This window comes from Pongo abelii, chromosome 12 (assembly GCF_028885655.2).
Source record: "Pongo abelii isolate AG06213 chromosome 12, NHGRI_mPonAbe1-v2.0_pri, whole genome shotgun sequence".
In the NCBI taxonomy this organism is placed as follows: Eukaryota; Metazoa; Chordata; class Mammalia; order Primates; family Hominidae; genus Pongo; species Pongo abelii.
The window spans coordinates 45,510,360-45,534,071 of NC_071997.2; the positions used below are offsets into that span (position 1 = coordinate 45,510,360).

The window sequence follows — 23,712 nt, forward strand, 5'->3', positions numbered from 1 at the left end:
AGAGCTTCTAATATCAAGTGAGCTAATGTGTATAATTTGAGTCTCAGGAGGAGAGGGGTCAGGAAGGATCATATAAAATTGTAGCTGAATGTTTTTCAAATATGATGAAAACTGTTAAGCTTGCAGATCCAAGGAACTCATCTCCAAATCGAATAAACACAAAACCATACAAAGGCAAAGCATAATCAAATTACTGAAAACCAAAAAGATAACCCCCCAAAAAGACAAATTTAGGTCCAATAAACAGTGATAAGAATGATTTTAAAATTCTTATCAGAAACAATGCAAACTAGAATATCTTTCATATGGTGAGAAAAACCCCACAAAACAACCCCATGTTATCCTAGACTTAAGTCCAATGAAAATAACATTCATAGGTGAAGGTGAAATAAAGATATTTTCAAACAAAAGCCAGAAATAATTTGTTGCCAGTACAATAAATGTTAAAAGAAGTTGTGGGCTGAAGAAAAATCATACCAGATACAAACTTGGATTTATATGAAGGAATAAAGCATGCTGGAAATGGTAAATATGTAAGTAAATGTAAATTAGTTTTTCCTCTTAAGAATGTTTTTAACTTACTGACTCTTGAAAGTAAAAATAATAATGTATTGTGGGGCTTGTAACATGTAGAGGTAAAATGTATGACAATGATAATAATTGATCAGTGTCAAAAATAAATGTTAGAAACTTCATAAGTTTCATTAGTGTCTCACAGCCTTGCATATTCCTTTTTTGTGCTATGCTCACTGTAATTCTTCTCACATCCGTAGCTCATTTTGCCTTTTAAATGATGATCTTCAAGCCCAATATCTTTCATGTATGTTTCCTGTTATTTGTCATTAATAGTAATTTATTAATTTACTCTAACATGATATTGGAAAAAGATCATGGATTTTGGAGTCTTAACATTACCAGGTTTAAACTCTGATATCACCTGTCCTTAATAAATTTCTTTGAATCTCATAGAATTGTTGTGACAGTTAAATCTGTGAATATGTGTAAAGTGTTTAGGACAGTACCTGGCATGCAGTAGAGACTTCACTACTTGATGGTGATACCAAAAAAGGGGATGGGGCACTTTGATAAAGTGTGACTATGAAGTAATGTGATTGCTTTAAATGTTACTTGTGAAAGCATGTGAGGATTTATCACAGAAACACTATCAGGATCTTTCATTTGGTTTTATGCTAGCAGTCAAGGTGAATGGATTTAAAAAGAAATACTAGTGTAAAAATGAGCAACTGCAAAATGAATTTATGTTCTCAGAAGTCAAGCTATTGGCTATGCTTATTGGGGGGGAATGGTGGATTAAAGGTGACATAAGGGGGCCTTGTGGCATGTTGGTGATATTCTTTTTCTTGATCTAGGTCCTGGTTACATGAGCGTGTTTAATTTGTGAAAATGTATATAGCTGTACAGTTATGTTTACTTTTCTGTATATATGTTATACTTAAATAGCAAGTTAAAGAAAAAAGCAACTTAAAGCAAAATATAACTATAGAGAGTTCTCAGCTTCTCATGGAAGATTTATGGTAGTCCGCATTTTTAGCTTTCAGTCAAATGTAACACATTTTGAACACTCATTATAGGCAATAATTTGAATGAATTTAGGTAATTAATTTCATCTGCTCCTCAGATGAAAATAGTCAGCTTGGGTGAGCACTCGTGACTATAAAGGTAGTTATACACATGTGAAAATGCAGAAAAGTGGAAAGTTAAAATCACCCCGAAGTTCGACCACTTAGAGATAACCACCACAAACACTTTGATGATCATGCTTTTCCAGATATATTTCTCTCTGTTTTTGTGTTTATACCCAAACATTTGTTTATAAGTGAGTCATACTAGTCTTGCTGCTGATTTTTATTTATTTTTATTGTAAAATTTACATAAAGCTGACCATTTTAACCATTTTCAAGTGTACAGTTCAGTGGCATTAGGTGCATTCATAATGTTGCGCAACCATCATCACTATCCATCTCCAGATCTTTTTCCTCATCCATACTGAAACTCTGTACCTATTGAACAGTAACTTCCTATTTCTCTCTACCCCCAGCCCCTGGTAACCACTATTCTACTTTCTGTATCTAAGTATTTGACGATTCTAAGTACCTCATATAAGTAGAATCAAATAATTTTTGTCTTTTTGTGTCTGGCTTATTTCACTTAACATAACGTTTTTAAGGATCATCCATGTTGTAGCAGGTATCAGAATTTCATTCCTTTTTAAGGCTGAGTAATATTCTGTTGTCTGTATATACCATATTTTATTTATACACTCATCTGCTGATGGACATTTAGATTGTTTCCACCTTTTGGCTATTGTGAATAATGCTGCTATGAAGATGGATGTACAGATATCTGTTTTGCTTTCAATTCTTTTCAGTACTTTTGCATACATAAATGAAAGTAGCATTACTGGATCAAATAATTAATTGTATCTTTAATTTTGGGGGGAACCATTTACTGTTTTCCGTGGCAGCTGTGCCATTTTACATTCCTATCAAGAGCTAGGCTACTCAAAAGTAGCTGTATATATGAGGGAATGTAAAAGTCACTGTGCGTGCCCAGGGAATGGTACAGGCTCATAAAATAGCTCAGAAGACCTTGAGTTTATACCTTGTGCTGATCTTTACTACAGACACCCTATGCCAATTTTAAAAAAGCAAAAAAGAAAACAAAACCAAACCTGATGAGCCCTGGGGAATCAGCATCTGATCTCCAGAGTTACCACATTAGAAGATTCAAACATTCAGTTTTCAACAACAGTAAAATCATAAGGCATACAAAGAAACAGGAAAATATGGCCTACTCAAAGCAGGAAAAAGTAAGTCACCAGAAACTGTTGCTGAGAAAGACTAGATGGTAGATTTGCTAAACAAAGACTTAAAACAAGTATCTTACAGATGTGCAAAGAACTAAAGGAAGAGGTGGATTAAGTTAAAAAAAATGTGAACAAAATGGAAATAATCAGTGGAAAGCTAGAAAACAAGATAAACCCCAAAATTCTGGAGCTGAAAAGTACAATAACTGAAGTGAAAACCTTACTAGAATGATTCAAAAGCATATTTGAGCAGGTAAAATAAAGAATCAGCAGACTTCAAAATAGAACAATTGAAATTATCAAGTCTGAGGAACAGAAAAAAAAGAGACTGGGTTTTGGGAGGCTGAGGCAGGCGTGTTGCTTGAGGCCAGGAGTTTGAGACCAGCCTGGGCAACATGGCAAAACCTCATCTCTGCAAAAAATAAAAACAAAAATTAGCCAGATGTGGTGGTACATGCCTGTAGTCCTACCTATCCAGGAAGTTGAGGCTGCAGTAAGCCATGATCATGCCACTGCACTCCAGCATGGGCAACAGAGCAAGACCCGGTCTATTGAAGAAAAAGAAAAAGAAAAAAAAAATGAGCAGAGCCTAAGAGACCTGTCAGACATCATCAAGTAGACCAATATGCATTGTGGAAATTTTAGGAGAAGAGAGAGAGAAAGGTGCAGAAAGATTATTTGAAGAAATAATGGCTGAAAGCTTCCTAGATTTGATGAAAGATAGGAACATAAACATCCAAGAAGTTCAGTGAACTCCAGGTAGGATAAACTCAAGTGAGATCTTGCCAAGAAAGACACATTATAATCAAACTGTAGAAAGCCATAGACAATGAGAGAATCTTAAAAGGAGCAAGAGAGAAACATCTTGTCACATGCAAAGGATACTCGTAAGATTTTAGAAGATTTCTCATCCAAAACATTAGAGGCCAGAAAGCAGTGGATTCAATACTGAAAGAAAAGGCCTATCAACCAAAATTTTATGTCTAGCAAAACTGTCAGATAAACAAAAGCCATGGGAGTTTATTACAGCTAGACCTGACTTGCAAGAGGTAATAAAGGGAGTCCTTCAGGTTGAAATGAAAGGACATTATACAGTAACTTGATGATGTATGAAGAAATAAGTATCTCCATTAAAGGTAGATTCATGGACAATTAGAAAGTTTTATAACTCTACTTTTTGTATTCTACATGATTTAAGAGACATGAATAAGAAATAAAAGGTAGTCTGTTTTTGGATACATAGTGCCTAAATGTAACATCATGACATCAGTAACTGAACTGGGAGTAGAGACAGAGTTTTATGAGAGCATAGTTTTCTTACTGCTTTTGAAATTAAGCTCATACAGGCTGGGCACGGTGGCTTATGCCTGTAATCCCTGCACTTTGGGAGGCCGAGGTGGGCAGATCACCTAAGGCCAGGAGTTCGAGACCAGACTGACCAACATGGTGAAACCCCATTTCTACTAAAAATACAAAAATTAGCTGGGCGTGTGGTGTGCGCCTGTAATCCCAACTACTGTGGAGGCTGAGGCAGGAGAATTGCTTGAACCTGGGGGCTGGAGGTTGCAGTGAGTTGAGATCATGATGCCACTGCACTCTAGCCTGAGTGATAAAGTGAGACTCAAAAAAAAAGAAGCTCATGCAAATTCACATTAGAGTGTTATAAGTTTAGGATGTTAAGCATAATCCTTGTGGTATCCACAAAGAAAATGGCTGTACAAAAGGAAATAAGAAGGGAATAAAAACATCTCATTAACCAAAAAAATCAAGTAAACACACAAGAAAACGTTAATGCAGGCAATAAGGGACAAAATAGCTATGACATGCAGAAAATAAATAGCAAGTTGGCAGAAGAAAATTTGTCCTTATCAATAATTCCTTTTTTTTTTTTTTTTTTTTTGGAGATAGGGTCTTGCTCTGTCACCCAGGCTGGAGTGCAGTGGCGTGACATGGCTCACAGCAGCCTCGACCTCCTGGGCTCTAGCAATCCTCCCATCTCAGCCTGCCAAGTACCTGGGACTATAGATGCATGCCACTGCACCAGCTAATTTTTATATTTTTTGTAGAGACAGGGTTTCATCATGTTGCCTAGGCTAGTCTGGAACTCCTGGACTCAAGCAATCCTCCTGCCTTGGCCTCCCAAAGTGCTAGGATTACAGGAATGAGCCACTGTGCCCAGCCCACAGTAATTACTTTGAATGTAAATGGATTTAAAGTCTCTAATCAAATTGGCAGAATGGATTTTACAAAACATAATCTTATATTTAAAACATATATACTGTCTACAAGAGTGAGACTAGATCCAAAAACACAAATAGATTGAAAGCAAAAGGATGGAAAAAGATATTTTATGGACATAGTAAATAAAAGACAGCAGGGATGGCTATGTTATTGTCAGATAAAATAGATTTTAAATGAAAAAAGATTATATGAGACAAAGAAGGACATTATATATTAATTAAAGATTAAATACAGCAAGAAGATAATACAAGTGTACATATTTTTGTATACAATAACAGACTGTCAAAACATATGCAGCAAAAGTGGACAGAATTGAAGAGAGAAATAGTTCTTCCATAATAGTTAGACAATACTGCACTGTCAACAATGGGTATATCAACTAGATAGGAATTAGGTAGGAAAACAGGGGACTTGAAGAATGAAGGCAGAGTGCAGTGGCTCACACCTGTAATCCTAGCACTTTGGGAGGCCGAGGCAGTTGGATCACCTGATGTCAGGAGTTTGAGACCAGCCTGGCCAACATGGCGAAACCCTGTCTCTACTAAAAATACAAAAATTAGCTGGGTGTCATGGTGTGTGCCTGTAATCCCAGGTATGGGAGGCTGAGGTAGGAGAATTGCTTGAACCTGGGAGGTGGAGGTTGCAGTGAGCCAAGATTGTGCCACCACAGTCCAGCCTGGGAGGCAGAGTGAGACTCCATCTCAAAAAAAAAAAAAAAAAAAAGAAATAAAGCAATTGAATCTAAAGATGTATACAGAATACTACCCAACAACAAAATACACATTCTTCTCACATATACACAAGACATTCTTTAGGATAGACCATATGTTAGACTGTAAATCAAGTCTCAGTCAAATTTAAAAGATATATAAGGTATCTTCTCTGACCACAACAGGATGAAATTAGAAATCAGTAACAGAAAGGATACTGGAAAATTCACAGATGTATGGAAATTAAGCACCACATTCGTAACCAATGGGTGAAAAAAGAAATCACAAAGGAAATTAGAAAATACTTATAGACAGGTAAAAACCAAATCAGAACATACCAAAAGTTAGAAGGTGCAGCAAAAGCAACACTCAGAGGAAAATTAATAGCTATAAATGCTTACATTAAGAATGAAGGCCAGGTGTGGTAGCCGTAATCCCAACACTTTGGGAACAGTGAGTTGTGATGGTGACCAACCTTGCACTCCAGCCTGGGTGATGGGAGTGAAACCCTGTCTCAAAAAAAAAAAAAAATCTCAGATGAGCAACCTGGCTTTCAACTTAAAGGAAATAGAATAAGAACAAAGTCAACCCAAATCTAGCAGAAGGAAGAAAATAATAAAGATTAAAGCAGAGACAGAACAGAAAAAGAATAGAGAGCATTAACAAAATCCATAGTTGATTCTTGAAAAAGACAACAAAATGTATACACCTTAACTAGATTGACTAAGGAAGAAGAGAAAGTTGAAAGTACTAAAATCAGAGTTGAAGGTGGAGACATTACTACTGATTCCACAAAAATAAAGATTATAAGAATACTATGGACAATTGTATGTTAATTGTGTAACCTAGATGTGATGGACAAATTACTAGAAACATAAAACTTACCAAGATTGAAACATAAAGAGATAGAAAATGTGAACAGACTTATACCTAGTAAGGAGAGTGAATCAGTGATCAAAAATATCCTGACAAAGAAAAGCTGTGGACCTGATGACTTCACTGGTGAATTCTATCAAACAGTTAAAGAAGAACTAACACCAATGCTTCTCAAAGTTCAAGAAATTGAAGAGAAGAAAACACTTCCTAATTCATTCTATGTTGCCAGTATTGTCCTGATATCATATCAGACAAAGATATGCTGCAAGAAAACTATAGACCAGTATCTCTTATGAACATTAGTGCAAAAATCTTCAATAGAATACTAGCAAACCAAATCCAGCAACACATTAAAATGAGTATACATCACGGCCAAGTGGGATTTATCCTGGAATGCAAGAATGATTCAACATATAAAATTTGATCAGTGTAATATAACACATTAACAGCATGAAGGGGAAAAGAAACTCACATTATCATCTCAATTGATGCAGAAAAAGCATTTGGCCAAATTCAGCACCCTTTCATGTTAAAAACAACAACTAGGAATAGAAAGAAATTACCTGAACATAGTAAAAACCATGTATGAAAAAAACCACAGGGACTATCAAAATAAATGGTGAAAGACTAAAAGCTTTTCATCTAAGATCAGGAACAAGGCAAGGATACCCACCTTTGCCACTTCTCTTTAACATGATACTGAACTTCTAGCCAAAGGAATTGGACAAGAAGAAAATAGTTAAAAGTATGTAAATTGGAAAGGAATAAGTAAAACTCTTCTGTTTGCAGCTGATACTATATGTATAATACCCTAAAGATTTTTCAAAAAAGACTTATTAGAACTAATAAATTCATTAAGTAGCAAGATACAAAATCAGCACCAAAAAAAATTGTATTTCTCTGTATTAACAATGGACAATCTGAAAAGGAAATTAAGAAAACCCATTCTCAATAGCATCAAAAATAATCAAATACTTAGGAATTTACTTAACCAAGGAGGCAAAAGACTTGTATAATGAAAATGATGAAATATTACTGAAAGGAATTAGACATAAATAAATGGAAAGACATCACATTTTCATGGATTGGGAGATTAGATATTGTTAAGATGTCAGTACTACCCAAAGCAATCTTATATATTCAAAGTGCAATCCTTATCAAAATCCCAATGACATTTTTTGTAGAAATAGAGATATCTGTCCTAAAATCTTATAGAATCTTAAGAGACCCTAAATAATCAAAATAGTCTTAAAAAAAGAAAGTTCGACAACTCACTTCCTGGTTTCAAAACTTGCCACAAAGCTACAGAGATAAAATCAATGTAGTACTGACATAAAGACAGACATATAAACCAATGGAATAGAAATAGGTATCCAGAAAAACTGTGTCTTTGTCAACTGATTTTTGACAAGGGTAGCAAGACCATTCAGTGGAGGAAAGGACAGTTTTCAGCAAATGGTGCTGGGAAAACTGGATATCCATATGCAAAAGAATTCAGTTGGACCTTTACCTAACAATGTATACAAAAATTAACCCCAAATGGATCAAAGACCTGAATGTAAGAGCTAAAAACTATAAAACTCTTAGAAAAAAACACAGGGTAAAACTTCGCAACATGAACAAACTGCTGGGCATGGTGATGTTTGCCTGTAGTCCCAGCTACTCGGGAGGCTGAGGCTGGAAGACCAGTTGAGGCCAGGAGTATGAAGCTGTAATGTGCTATAATCATGCCTGTGAATAGCCACTGCACTACACCCTGAGCAACATAGATCCATCTCCAAAAAATAAAAAAGAGTAGACAAACTGCATGAAAATCAAAAATTTTCATGCATCTTAAAAAGATTACCTGGCAGGGCACAGTGGTTCATGCCTGTAATTCCAGCACTTTGGGAGACTGTGGTGGGTAGATTGCTTGAGCCCAGGTGTTTGAGACCAGCCTGGGCAAAGTGGCGAAACCCCATCTCTACAAAAAACGAAAAAGAAAAATTGTATATTAAAAAAATAAAAAGATGTTACCAATGGAGTAAAAAGGCAACTCATAGAATGGGAGAAAGCATTTGCAAATCATTTATCTGACGAGAAGTTGTATTCAGAATATATACAGAACACCTAAAATGCCACAACAGTAAAACGACTTAATTCAAAAATGGGCAAAGGACTTCAATAGACTTTTGGAATTTCTCCAAATAAGCTGTACAAATTGTCAGTAAGTACATGAAAAGATGTTCAACATCACTAATTATTAGGGAAATGCAAATCAAAACGACCTCATACCCATTAGGATGACTACTATCAAAACAACAACAACAAAACCTCCAGGAAATAACCAGTGTTGGTGAGTATGTGGTGAAATTGGAACTTTGTATACTGTTAGTGAGAATGTAAAATGATGTAGCCACTGTGAAAAACAGTACAGCTGTTCCTCAAAAACTTAAAAATAGAATTACCCTATAACCTAACAGTTCTACTTTTAGGCATATACACAAAAGAAAGCAGGGTCTCAAAGGCATATTTGTACCTTCATGTTCTTCACAATAGCTAAAAATTGGAAGTAACCCAAGTGTCCATTGACAAATGAATGGTTAAGTAAAACATCGTATATACATACAATGCAATATTATTGAGCCTTAAAAAGAAAGTTCTCACATATGCTACAACATGGATGAAACTTAAAAATATTATGCTTAGTGAAATAAGCCAGTCAGAAAAAGAAAAATATTGTGATTCCACTTAAAGGAAGTACCAAGGGTAGTAAAATTCGTAAAGACAGAAAAGAGAATGGTGGATGCCAGGAGTTAGGGGAAAGGGGAAATGGAGAGTTACTGTTCAATGGGTGCAGAATTTTAGTTTTGGGAAAGACGAAGAGTTCTGGGCCGGGTGCGGTGGCTCATGCCTGTAATTTCAGCACTTTGGGAGGCCGAGGCAGGCGGATCACCTGAAGTCAGCAGTTCGAGACCAGCCTGGCCAACATGGTGAAACCCCGTCTCTGCTAAAAATGCAAAAATTAGCCAGGCATCGTGGTGGGTGCCTGTAATCCCAGCTACTTGGGAGGCTGAGGCAGAATCGCTTCAAACCCGGGAGGTGGAGGTTGCAGTGAGCTGAGACCGCACCATTGCACTCCAGCGTGGGCAACAAGAGTGAAACTCCATCTCACAAAAAAAAAAAAAAAGAGTTCTGGGTGGAGGTGACGGTTGCACAGCAATGTGAATGTTACTTTATTCCACTGATTGTACACTTAAAAATGGTTAAGATGGCATATTTTATGTATTTTACCACAGTTTTAAAAATTGGAGAAAACATTACTGATCATAAAGCATATAATAAAGACTTATCTTACCTTTAGCTGATGCCGGTACAAGACTTATAATATGTTCAGGCTTTCCTTAAGTTGCAGGTTTTTAGAAATGATTGGTGAGTGTATAGAAACTGTACTCTTATAATTGTGGGAATACTACTTATTGATTATTGGAGCAAGCTCTGGAATGCATTTACAGTAATTTTTAAAAAATTCTTAGGGCCAGTACCAACAAATGTTAGAAAGGTGTTTTGAAATTTTGTCAAGTGTAATAGGATCATACTTTTCTTTTAAACTATTTTGATGTTGTTTCTGGAAATGATGAATATTCACTACGTTATTTTGATTTTATGTATATCCTTCCATATGTTTTTCTATTTAATAGATACATTTAGATCACAATAAGAATGTATTTGGGTGCCAATAAACCTTATTTACCCTTGATTTTTGGTGTTCTGTTCTAAATTTAGATATCCAAAGAGAAGAAGAAAAAGTGAAACGATCAGTGAAAGATGCTGCCAAGAAGGGCCAGAAGGATGTCTGTGTAGTTCTGGCCAAGGAGATGATCAGGTCAAGGAAGGCTGTGAGCAAGCTGTATGCATCCAAAGCGCACATGAACTCAGTGCTCATGGGGATGAAGAACCAGCTCGGTAAGGCTGCACTTACCTTACAGTCACCTCGTAATGCCAATGTTGCTGTTATTATCAACACGGGTTCCTTGAATAGGAAAAACTCAACTCTGGTTTTCATTCTTTATATTTTCTTAGTGTTGAGTGTTGTACAAATGCAAAATATAATAATGTTGTTTGTTTTCTTTTGTTAGTATTTTCTAAATAATAATGAAATCTACATATAAATCTGCTTTGTTTAGAAATTAGAATGTATTGAACAGTGTTATCAAGTGACCTGAGAATTGAGTTGTGGAGTAAGAGGCCAGCCTAGATGTTTGAAGGGAGGATGAAGAAAAGAGCTTTCTACCTTTGTCCTAGGCCCAGAGCAGCCCCAGGCAAAATGTTACAACAGGCTGTGGGGCTTTGGTTCACCTCCTTTTCTGCTTCATCTCTGTCTACCTAATGCTTCCTCACATCTTAGGAATCTGTAGACCACATGATGGGTATTCAGCATACATGTGAACTGTCCATTTTAGACGACTTTTAGGAACTCATGATATTTAAAATAGGAATAAACATTGTTTCCTTTCAGTGTCCAGTACAGTACTGTTTGTGGTCGTTCATCTAGTTGGTTTCTTTTCTTAATTTCCATTAAATTATGAAGTAGTCCTAACTCAGAACTATAGTTCTTTAGTAATGGCAGCAAGTGACTGTCAGATATTTAGATTGAATACAGACTCAGAAATCATGGAGAGCCAGGCATGGTGGCATGCAGTTGTAGTCCCAGCTGCTCAGGAGGCTGAGCAAGGAGAATTAAGTGCTTGAGCCCAGGGGTTTGAGGCCACAGTGAGCTCTGATTACACCTGTGAATAACCACTGTGCTTGAGCCTGGACAATAAATATAGCAAGACTGTGTCTAAAAAAGCAATAAGTTATGGAGAAATTTTTCACTGAAGAATATTTTCAACTCTCTGTCAGATACTTCATTGATCACACTCAAAAGAAGTTAGAAGATGAAGTGTTTTAATTTATAGGATGGTGCCAAATGAGTTTCTAATGCATTATTTGGTTGTATTTCGTTCTGAAGTTTTCTTCACATTCAATTTTAACATTCGAATGTGGTTTTAAAATATGCCTAACCATGAATGTATCATTAGTTTCTTTCTCCAGATACTGAAGAGAATAATCATGGGCTGGGAAAGAGTAAAAAAAAAAATGACAAAATATTTGTACCACATCATCCTTTAAAAAATCTATCAAGATTATCTTTTATTTATTTATTTTTGCTTTTTTGAGATGGAGTCTTTCTCTGTCACCCAGGCTGGAGTACAGTGGTGCGATCTCGGCTAACTGCAATCTCCACCTCCCAGGTTCAAGCAATTCTCCCGCCTCACCCTCCCAAGTAGCTGGGATTACAGGTGCCCACCACTATGCCCAGCTAATTTTTGTATTTTTAGTAGAGACGGGGTTTCGCCATGTTACCCAGGCTGGTCTCAAACTCCTGACCTCAGGTGATCTACCTTCCTCGGCCCTGCAAAGTGCTGGGATTACAAGCATGAGCCACCACTTCTGGCCTATCTTCACTTTTAAATGCCATGTTATTACAGCCCTAAAGTGATGATTTTTAGGCTCTTGAAATACTGAATATATCACCTAGATATGCCTTTTGATCAAACAGTATCAGTGCCATAAAGAAATAGTTTAATCTTGTCATGATGAAAGCTCAAGTATTATTGTCTTTTATAGCCAGCTTGAAAAATTCAGATTTATTCTCAATTTTTCCTGCAACATGCTCAAAAGACACATGTTCAGTTGACCATGATAAGATTGTTTAAACATTTTTCACTCTTTCCTTATTGCTTATTTTGCCTTTTTCCCTCTATGAATAAAGCAGTGTATGCACAGCCTCTTTTTTTCCAATTGTGGAGATGAAAGCAGAGGATAATGTAATAAGTCTTTATGTACCTATCATACAGAACTAATAACATTTGTCTTTTATTTTTTTTGGTAGATACAGGGTTTCACCATGTTGCCCAGGATGGTCTTGAACTCCTGAGCTCAAGTGATCCACCCGCCTCAGTCTTCCAAACTGTTGGGATTATAGGTGTGAGCCGCTGCACCTGGCCCAGAACTAATAAAATTTAACGTTTTGTTGTATTTGCCTCCTTCTATATTATTAAAAAAAAAAAAGCGTATTACAAAAGTTGAAGCTCCTTTAATACCCCTTCACAGTTTCATTCTCTCCCAACCTCTCCAGAGAAAACCACTATTGTGAATCTTAAAATTTGTATGAATGGTATCATACTGTAGATACCATTCTGCGTCTTTTTGCTCCATTTATCATTGTTTTTGAAATATGTTCATGTGGATAAATGTAGGCAGGGTGCAGTGGCTCATACCTGTAATGCCAGCCCTTTGGGAGGCTGTGGCAGGAGGATCACTTGAGCCAGGAGTTCAAAACCAGCCTGGGAAACATAATGAAACCCTGTCTCTGTAAAACAAGATGGAACAAAACAATAGCAACCACGATAAAATTATCTATGTGTATTTTATATATATATATATATATATATATATACACACACATATGTAGAGAGAGAGAGAGAGAGAGAGCATGCTGTAGTCCATTGATTTGAACTACTAGATGAAATTACATTGATGTATCACATTTTATTTTTCTGTTCCCCTTTTGATGGATATTAAGGTTATTTTCAGTTTTTGCTGTGTGTAAAGGTTTAGGACAGTTGTATACTCAGAAGTAGAATTGCCAAGTAAATAGCTAGGTTTAAATTTTGCTAGAATTACAAAATTGCTCTCCAAAGAAGCTTTACTAATTTATATTTCCAGCAGCAGTTCATGAGTTCTTTTTTTCCATACCTTTTCACCTTTTTGACTTGGTATTGTCAGACTTTTTTACTTTTGAGAAGTGTTATCTTGTGTTAATAGTTCTCTCAGAGCTACTAAACTTGAGCATTGTCTTTTTTTTGCCCTTTCTTCTTGTGTCCTGATTCCAAAATACTTTTTCAGCCAGTTATTGTCATAGTAAGTAATCATTAGTCTGCATGGAAAAAACTCTTTTATCATACACTTTCAGCAGTATACATAACAAAAGCTCCCCTGTGCACTGCACATAAAAGCCTATCGTTTAAATGTACACCCATAACAATATGTTAAGTTGTTCGTTTCATATATACTGTAGCTTTACCAGAATTGAAAAGTAAAGTATTTGCTCTTTGGCCTCTGAATGTTAAGGTGTTTGAGGGCTCTATTCTAGATCCTCTGCTCCTTTCCATCTTTACTCCCAGTAGTTGATCTTATCTAACCCCATGCCTTTAAATGCCATTGAGTTTTATCTTCAGGGCTGACTTTATCTCTAAGTGCATAATTGGTATCTCCACTCAGATGTCTTAAAGGGTATTTCAAAACTGATATAAAAAAATCTTGATTTTCCTTCTCCCACCACTTTCTCTTCTTGTAGTCTTTCTACTATGAGAATTATTTTTTTATTTTAATTTTTGGCATCATTAAAAAATTAAACATATGTATACTCTGGGTTACATTATAATTGATGAGTTTCATGAGACTTCAATCCCCCATTTGCATTTTTGTTTATGAGGTTTGGTGTCAAATTTCACTGTGGCAATCCAGTGTGAAAAGAGCAAAACCCAACTTACTGTGTAAATGTCCTTGCTGAGGGAATCCCATCTTATGCAAGGATTTTAAGTAGTTTTTTTTTTTTTTTTTTTTTTTTTTTGAGACGAGGTCTCGCACTGTCGCCCAGGCTGGAGTGCAGTGGTGCCATCTCGGCTCACTGCAACCTCAGTAGTCTTAATGGAGAAAAGCGGGAAAGGAGTCACCAGACAGATAGATGAGAACAGTATATATATGCATAGTTCTCAAGTATTTTACCTGTAGCGTAACCCACATTATAAGTGGTGTTTTAGTTCAGCAAAGTATCACATGAAATTTACGTTGTTAATGTGAATTTTATTGATTTTGAAGTTTTTTGTATTTAATTTTGTTTTTGAAATAGTTTTATAATTGTACAGTTATAGGCATTGAGCATTTTTACCCAATTAGTAAAATACACATAATTAAAGCCAATAACAGAAAGTTATTGGTAACAGGGGAACTGTTAACATTTTATTTTTCTTCAGTGGAGGATTGAATCAGTAAATTATGATTTATTCAGGTTTCAGCATAGTATTCAGCTGTAGAAAGATGTTAATGATGCATCATTTAATAAGAAAGCAAGTTGCAGAACAGTATATGTAGCATGATAGCACTCTGTAAATAACTAGAGGATGTGTTTGTGTAGGTGTGTAAATGAATGATAAATGGATAAACAGAGGTCTGAAAAAGTTTCACTTCTGAGGAGAGAAGTTGGATTGTTTGAATCATCCTGTATTGTTTTCTCTTTAATTTCTTATTATGGAAATTTTAAGCATATGCAAAAGCAGAGTGAATACCCAAATGAATCTCTATGTACCTATCACCCAGCTTAAACAATTGTCAACTCTTGGCTGATTTTACTTAATTTATATTCATCCACCTAGTCCCTGTATTTTCCTCTGGGAATCCATATACATTTATCCCTCGGTGTCCACAGGGGATTGGTTCCAGGATCCCCACAGATACCAAAATTTGTGGATGCTCAAGTCCCTTGTATAAAATGAGGTAGTATTTGCATATAACCTACACATATCCTCCTGTATACTTTAACTTCTAGATTAATTATATAATACCTAATACAATGCAAATGCTATGTAAATAATAGTTATACTATATTGTTTAGGGAATAATGACAAAAAGCTTATACATGTTTGGTACAGACACAGCCTTTCATTTTCGTTGTTGTTGAATATTTTTGATATTGAATATTTTGTTGTCTTTGGTTGGTTGAATTTACAAACACTGAACCCACAGATATGGAGGACCAACTGTAATTTCATCTATAAGTATTTACATGTGGATTTCTAAAAGAAAAGCATTGTATCCTTCTATTCCTTGGTGCATCCTTTCAGTCCTGGGGACTTGTATCCTACAGTGCTTGGATGTGTGCATGTACATTGCCTTTGCACTGTATTTTCTGTTTCTTTCTGAAAGCAAACAGTCTTAGTTATTGGATTTCTCAGACTGTTCCTTTAATTTTCTTACCTTTCCCGTGTTCCATTTTGAGGATAATAATAGTTAGTACCTTCCTCATAAGCAGGTTGTGAGGCTCACTTCATTGCCTGGCACAGTAATTGCTGTATATATAGGTTCTAAATATTATCATCATTATCATGATCAATTTTGTCTGTGTAATCTTTCTGCAAAATTTCCTCAACTTTATTTTCCATTTTTTCTCATGAATTCTTTATTTTGGCTATCTTAACTTTAATTTTCAAGAAAGAGTTCTCGGTTTCTTATTTTTAAAAAAATCATTCTGTTCTTCCTCGTTGGTGCAGTATTGTCTTTTGTTAATGACAGTTGTCTTTTTGGAATTTTCTTACGTTCCATGTATTGTTTCTCAGAACTACTTCTCCCAATCATCCTCTTCTTTTTCCTATCCCACTTCTCTTTTTAAAGAAAGAGGTGGGAGGGAGGGAGGCAGAGGAGAGAGTGGAAGGGAGGAGGGTAGGGGAAGCTAGATTTAAGTATAGGCTTTCTGAGTACCTGCCCTCCCTCATCTTTTCAGGCATATAGACTGAGCTACAAAAACCAAAGTGTTAATTCATTTAATAAATATCTCTTTTAGCCCTATTATGTGCTAGGCATACTGCTGGGCACTGGGGTTAAAATCATGAATATTACAGGCACAATCACTGCCCTCTAGGTATGGGGTAAATTGCAGATGATTGAAGAAATATAATAAAAATTAAAAATAATAATAAATTTAATAATCAAATGGATATTTATGATTGCAAACTGTGATATGCACTAGGAGAACGTAAAAGAGAAATGTAGAATCAGGGATGGCTCCTTTCAGGCACTGATGAATCCTGAAAGAAGATGAACTATTAAGTTTGTGGGGTTGTGGGAAGCGGTGTGCCAACTTGGATGGCTAGCATGTGTGAAGGCCCTGGGGCCAAAAAGAACTGTGCATTCCCGACACAGAAGGAAGGTCTGGGAGGTTGGGTACCGAGCAAGTGGGAGGGATAGCTGGAGAGGATGGGCAAGGAGGTGAAGATGACAATTTTTACAGCTGTTAGGAGAGCAATGCTTTTCAAAAGACAAGTTCAAAATAAGACGTGCTGTAGCAATGCAGATAAAGTGCAATGGGAGTTAAGAGGAAAAGTATTTTGGGGAGAATCAGGGCAGCATCTGAGTTTAGAGGGATTAGGTATACAAAGGCACGGTTGAAATATTTCAGGCTATGTTCAGGAAACAGTTTGACAGGAATGCATGAAGGGGAGTAGTGGGAGGTGGGACTGGAAAGGTAAGTTGGAGTCAGAGTTCTGAGATATCAGGCTGAGGAATTTAAATTATTCTGTAGACATTTGAAAGCTTTAGCACATTATAAGCACAGAGCACAGGTGCAGGGAGGGATAGTGCAGTGTGATTGGAGGCAGTGGGACCTAAGAGGTAATGGAATGGAGTAGGGGAATGGAATAGGTTAGTCTAGTGAGAATGGAGTAGAAGACACAAGAACAGGTGCAGAGTGAAGGTATAAACAAGGCTGAGATGCTCTGAGCCTTTGAGCCTGGAAAGAGACTGCAGGGCCATTAACAGACACTGGAAACACAGGGAGAGGAACAGGTCTAAGAGAGGAGTCTTCACTTGGGCTGACCAGACTAGCCCCAGGAAATCAGTGGCTATTTGGTTCACCTGGCTTCTGCAGCACCTAAGCTTTTGCTGGCAGGAAGGATTCCTAGACAGGGTTGTCATGTTGGTTTATAGTGGAATGTTGCTTGTTGGGAGATTAAACACAGCAGAGTAGCTACGAGGATAGAACTTGGGACAAGGCAGGAAGGAAAAGGCTACATTTTGGGAATGGAAGAAGAGAAAACTAAGTGTAACCAAAGTTCCTGAGATGTCTTTGTCATCTTTCTATGGCCCCATCCCACCCCTAGCCTGTTGCTGCATTGAAAAGCCAAGATTTGACAAAGTCATTCCTCTTTCTTAAGATGTTCCCCTATTAAAATGCAGATGCCTCTGGGGAGGGGTAATCTATTCAGCCTTGTCACCTATTAATACGTTGTCATGATTAGGTGCTTTCCAGGTGACAGCTTTCTGACAGCACCTCGTTGCAGCGTAAGACAGATGATGAGTGTGTTTTGATTGGAAGAGAGGGTTAAGGGAGAGGTTCAAAGGTGGGGCAGGAAATAGAATTACCATATGCTCCAGCTATTCCACTTTTGGGATATACCCGAAAGAATGGAAGGCAGGGACTCAAATAGGTATTTGGATGCCAGTGTTCATAGCAGCAGCATTCACAATAGCCAAAAGGTAGAAGCAACCCAAGTGACCATTGACAGATGAATGGGTAAACAAAATGTGATATGTCTGTATAATAGAATATTATTCAGCCTTAAAAAGGGAGGAAATTATGACTTATGCTACAACAATATGGACGAATCTTGAAGGCATTATGCTAAGTGAAATGAGCACCTCAAAAAAGGATGAATACTACATGATTCCACTTATATGATGTACCTTGAATTCTCAAATGTAGAGGCAGAAAGTAGAGTGTTGGTTGCCAAGGGTAAGGGGAAATGGGTATTGATTGAGTGATGGTACAGAGGTTCAGTTTGGGAAGATGAGAAAAGTTCTGGAGATGGATGGCGGTGATGGTTACACAAAAATGTGAATGAATGTAGCTACTGCCACTTAACTATATACTTAAAAATGGATAAAAGTTACAAATTTTATGTTATGTATAATTTTGGGTTAAAATAATGTATTGTATGTTATGTATATTTTACCATTAAAGCAGTGGGGCAGGTGTGAGTGCTGAGCTATCGTGGGATTCTGAGTGGCAGAGATGCATGAGAGCTCCAAGCTCTTATATAGTGATGACAGTGTGTCTAGAGGGACAGGCCATGCAATAAAAGGGAGGCCCAGGTAGGATAGTACATCCACCTAGCTACCTTTGTCCTTTTGTTTTGTTTTGTTCTGTGCTTTGATTGGAGTACCTGAAAATGAGTTTGCAAGGTATGGATCTTTGGGGTCAAGCATAACATTTGTGAAATTTAAACCAATTTGTTGAATCAAAACACATTTTTAAAGACTTTTCTAGTATTTTTAACTTAAGTGTTATGGACTTTGATATGATTTGGCTCTGTGTCTGCACCTAAATCTCATGTTGAATTGTGATCCTGAGTGTTGGAGGTGGTCCTGGTGGGAGGTGATTGGATCATGGGGGTGGTTTCTAATGGTTTAGCACCATCCCCCTAGTGGTGTCTCATGATAGAATTCTCATGATCTGGTTGTTGGAAAGTATAGCACTTCCCCTATCTCTCTCTGTCTCCTGCTGGCCATGTGAAGATGTGCCTACTTCCCCTTTGCCTTCCACCATGGTTGTAAGTTTCCTGAGGCCTCCCCAGAAGCAGAAGCCTGTACAGCCCACAGAACTGTGAGCTGATTAAACCTCTTTTCTTTATAAACAACCCAGTCTCAGGTATGTCTTTATAGCAGTGTGAGAATGGACTAATATTGACATTGTTTTTTAAAATGCTACAGAAATATATAAAATAAAAGTAATTGTTCACCAATTTCTTTGTCTTGGCCTCAGCCCCCTTACCCACTGATAACTACTATTCAAGTGCTATTTGAACTGTCCTGCAGTTTGCTTTTGTTAGTCTAACATTATGTCATTTTATACATACCACACAAATTTATTACTCAGGTCTACAAATTTGAGCCATTAAATAAACAAATTTTGCATTTAATATTAAATTGTGATCTAGCATATATAAGATTAAAATTCAGTTTCTTTAAGGCTTGCTGAATAATAAGTAATCTAAAATAAATACATATCTGTGTCATGTGTTGTTCATGATGGTGTTTATTCAAGGGTTTTAAGTTTTCCACTCCAAAACTTTTACAGATTTAAATTCTACAGTGCATAATTGTCTTTTTCAAATGAAATATTTTCCCCTGCATAAACAAAATACAACATTAAATGAAATTTTTAAAGAGAGTGAAAATCATCTACCTTCCTCACAAATTGATTGTTTCATATTTTAGTTGTTATTCATATGAATGTTTATTTTATACTCTGTATGAATGTTTATTTTCATTATACTCATATGCTCATATGAATGTTTATTTTATACTCTGTAAATACCATATAAAAACACATCATTGGCATTAAGTGAGAGTGACACGAGGCAGTCTTCCCTCTAGAATTTTAAAGTCCAATTCCTGTTAGCAAGCTGGATCCTCAGAAACCCTTTTCCATCCTCCAGTTTCTTCCCACAGAAATGCCTTTGCTGAGCTGTTTTCATAGTATTCCTTTGCGTTTTTTTTTTTTTTTTTTTTTTGAGATGAAGTTTTGCTCTTGTTGCCCAGGCTGGAGCGCAATGGCACAGTCTCGGCTCACTGCTACCTCCGCCTCCTGGGTTCAATCTACTCAGCCTCCCAAGTAGCTGGGATTACAGGTGCCCACCACCATGCCTGGCTAATTTTTGTATATTTAGTAGAGATGGGGTTTCACCATGTTGACGAGCCTGGTCTTGAACTTCTGACCTCAGGTGATCCACCCGCCTCGGCCTCCCAAAATGCTGGGATTACAGGCGTGAGCCACCGCGCCCGGCCCTCCTTTGCTTTTTTATGGTGGATGAGAAACAGCCACATGGAGATTATTTCTATAACTTCTATACAATTAGTGGCGCAGTCAATAAAGATGATATACTTTAATATTCCTTAATATTAAAAGCCATGGAATAAATTTATCTTAGAACTTAGCCTGAAAAAAGTCTTTCCCAGTGAAACAGTGTTGCTTTTACCAGTGAGTGTCCTACAACCCAAAACATGATTAACTTTCATGTTTTAGCTGTTGAGATACTCACAGCTAAACTTAATCTCAGTTGCAGTAGCTTTTATTAGCCTAGGCCACTGATTCTCAACTAGGGGCATTTTTGCCCCTTGGGGGACATTTGGCAGTATTTGGGGCCATTTTTGGTTGTCACAACTAGGAGGAAAAGGGGTGCTGCTACTGGCATCTAGTGGGCAGAAACCAGGGCTGCTGCTAAACACCCTAGAATGCATAAAACAGCTGCCTCCAACAAAAGAATTACCCAGCCCAAACTGTCAATAGTGTGGTTGTTGAGATACTCCAGCCCACATTTATGTAATCAACTCACACTTTTGAGCTTTTTATCTTTTATTGTATCTGCCATGTACATCTTTTTAATAAACTGCTTCAAGTTATTTTTTTTCAAGTGGAGGCATGTAAGTCATAAATAAACGTGACTTTAAATTTTTAAAGTTTCTGAAATGTACATGGTTTCGATAGTCTTTTATGACATCCTTTTGGTTTTGGTTCACCATATTATAGAATGTACTATCTCCTTTTTCTTATAATTTTTATCTTTCTGTTCGTTATTATTATGTGTTAGAGATTTCTTTGGAAATCGTGATGTACCTTTTAACTTTTTTTTTTTTTCTTAACCTTGTTACAAGGAAAAGTTGTCTTACTCTCAAGGGATTTTTACTTTTGAGGCTCAAATGTTTTTAATATCCCTTCTCTGAGTTTTCATTTGTCATTATTGTGAAATGTCGTAAGATTTCATATTTTCTTATAATCTGATTCATTGTGTTTGTAAATGCCGGTTTTCAGTTGGCTTTTAAAACCCATACGGTTGGTCTAGTGTGTCAATATTTTTACTTCATTTTATTTTTGAGATAGGGTCTGTTGCCCAGTCAGGAGTGCAGTGGTATGATCATGGCTCCCATAGCCTCAACCTCTGTGGCTTAGGTGATCCTCCCACCTCAGCCTCCTGGGTAGCTGGGACTACAAGCACGAGCCACCTCACCCAGCTAGTTTTTTGTAGAGATGGGGTTTCACCATGTTGCCCAGGCTGGTCTCGGTCTCCTGTGCTCAAGTGATCTGCTTGCCTGGGCCTCTCAAAGTGCTGGGATTACAGGTATGAGCCACTATGCCTGGCCCTATTTTTATTTGCTAATTTTTTAAAAATTTAACTGTAATTCCCATGAGAGCCTGTGATGGGTAGAGAGAGTTCTCTGTTTTTGTTGCTTTCATTATTGGTGTCCAGATTCTTTTCAGAATATTTTCACTGGGTTCCACATCTACTGATTATGAAACTTTTTTTTTTTTTTTTCGAGATGGAGTCTCGCTCTGTCTCCCAGGCTGGAGTGCAGTGGCACGATCTTGGCTCACTGCAAGCTCCACCTCCCGAGTTCACGCCATTCTCCTGCCTCAGCCTCCCGAGTAGCTGGGACTACAGGCGCCCGCAACCACACCCAGCTAATTTTTTGTATTTTTAGTAGAGACGGGGTTTCACTGTGTTAGCCAGGATGGTCTCGATCTCCTGACCTCATGATCTGCCCTCCTCAGTCTCCCAAAGTGCTGGGATTACAGCGTGAGCCACCGCTCCCGGCCATGAAACTAATTTTTTAGTTATTTTGCTTCCAGCTTTAGTTGTTGATATTACAACATGGTCATATTTATAGCAGAAATTGTTTTATGCATATAATATCCTTTTTTCATTTGTATCAGGTGTGGGAATGTAATGTTACTTTATTTTTATATGCTTTAATGTTTTTTTAAATTAAGGTTTGTGTTTTTAGAAAATAGTAGACTCACATACATGTAGTACACCTGTATTTGCAAGAAATAATACAGAGAGATTCTGTGTACCCTTCACCTAGTTTCCCCTGATGGTAACATCTTGCAAAACCAGAGTACAATCTCACAATCAGGATATTGGCATCGATGCAATCAAACTACAGAACATTTCCATCAATACAAGAATCCGTCATGTTGCCCTTGTATAGCCACACCTACTGTCCTCCCATCTCCACCTTCTCCTTAGTAGCCACTAATTCTCCATTTCTATAATTTTGGTATTTTAAGAATGTTGTATAAATGAAATTATGTAGTTATGTAACTTCTTGGGATTGGCTTTTTTCACTCAGCATACTTCTATGGAAATTAACTCAAGTGTTTACATGTATCCATAGTTCATTTCTTTTTATTGCTGAGTGGTATTCCATTATATGGATATACCAGTTTATTTAACCATTCACCCATTGTAGGACTTCTCAGTTGCTTCCAGTTGTTGGTTATTATGAATAAAGCTGCTATAAAAGTGTACAGGTTTAAATTCCCACCAGCCAATGTATGAGTGATCCTGTTTTTCTGCATCTTCTCCAACATTTGTTGTTGTCACTGTTTTTTATTTTAGGCATTCTGATAGGTGTATGGTGCTGATTGTTGTTTTACTTTGCATTTCCATAATGGCTAATCTTTTCATGTGCTTATTTGCCACCCATATCTCCTCTTTGGTGAAATGATACTTCTCTACTTTTCTGTGTCTTCAAAATTCTCTTTGATGAAATGTTTAAAAGTGAACCCTTTTTTATTTCTGGTTTTTAATTTCTTTTCCTACATCAGTTGCTTTTTGTCATCAGTATGTGGATGTTCTGTCTATAATTTAAAACACTGGGAGAATGAGCTTCTGTTTCCTTCTCCCCGTTTTTTGCCATATGAATTCTTCTTTTTCTTTTTCTTTTTTTTTTTTTTTTTTGAGATGGAGTCTTGCTCTGTCACCATGCTGGAGTGCAGTGGTGTGATCTCGGCTCACTGCAGTCTCTGCCTCCCGGGTTGAAGTGATTTTCCTGCCTCAGCCTCCTGAGTAGCTGGGATTACAAGCGCGCACCACCACACCCAGCTGGTTTTTGTATTTTTTAGTGGAGACAGGGTTTCACCATGTTGGCCTGGATCTCCTGACCTCGTGATCCACCCACGTCAGCCTCCCAAAGTATTGGGATTACAGGGGTGAGCCACTGTGCCCAGCCAAAAATTTTTTTAAAATAAAGAAATGTTCTGGAATTTTAATGATTAATACAAAAAAGAAAAGAGAAAACATATTTCTGACCCAATACTAAATCTTTCATTCTATGTAGGAGCACTTGAGTCTTTATAAAACCACCTCAGTGTTAAATTCATTTATTGTTTTTTTTCAACAAATATTTGATTGTTGG

General features: G+C 37.0%; 1 protein-coding gene across 3 annotated transcripts in view; it reads left to right on the top strand.

Annotated features, from left to right (window-relative positions):
• Nucleotides 1–23,712, top strand: part of CHMP3 (charged multivesicular body protein 3) — a 123,486-nt gene that overhangs the window by 87,648 nt on the left and 12,126 nt on the right. For all 3 annotated transcript variants that reach the window (XM_024241911.3, XM_054545878.2, NM_001132181.1), the window contains 1 exon segment: nt 10,420–10,599. In XM_024241911.3, the coding sequence (XP_024097679.1) occupies nt 10,420–10,599 (180 nt within the window).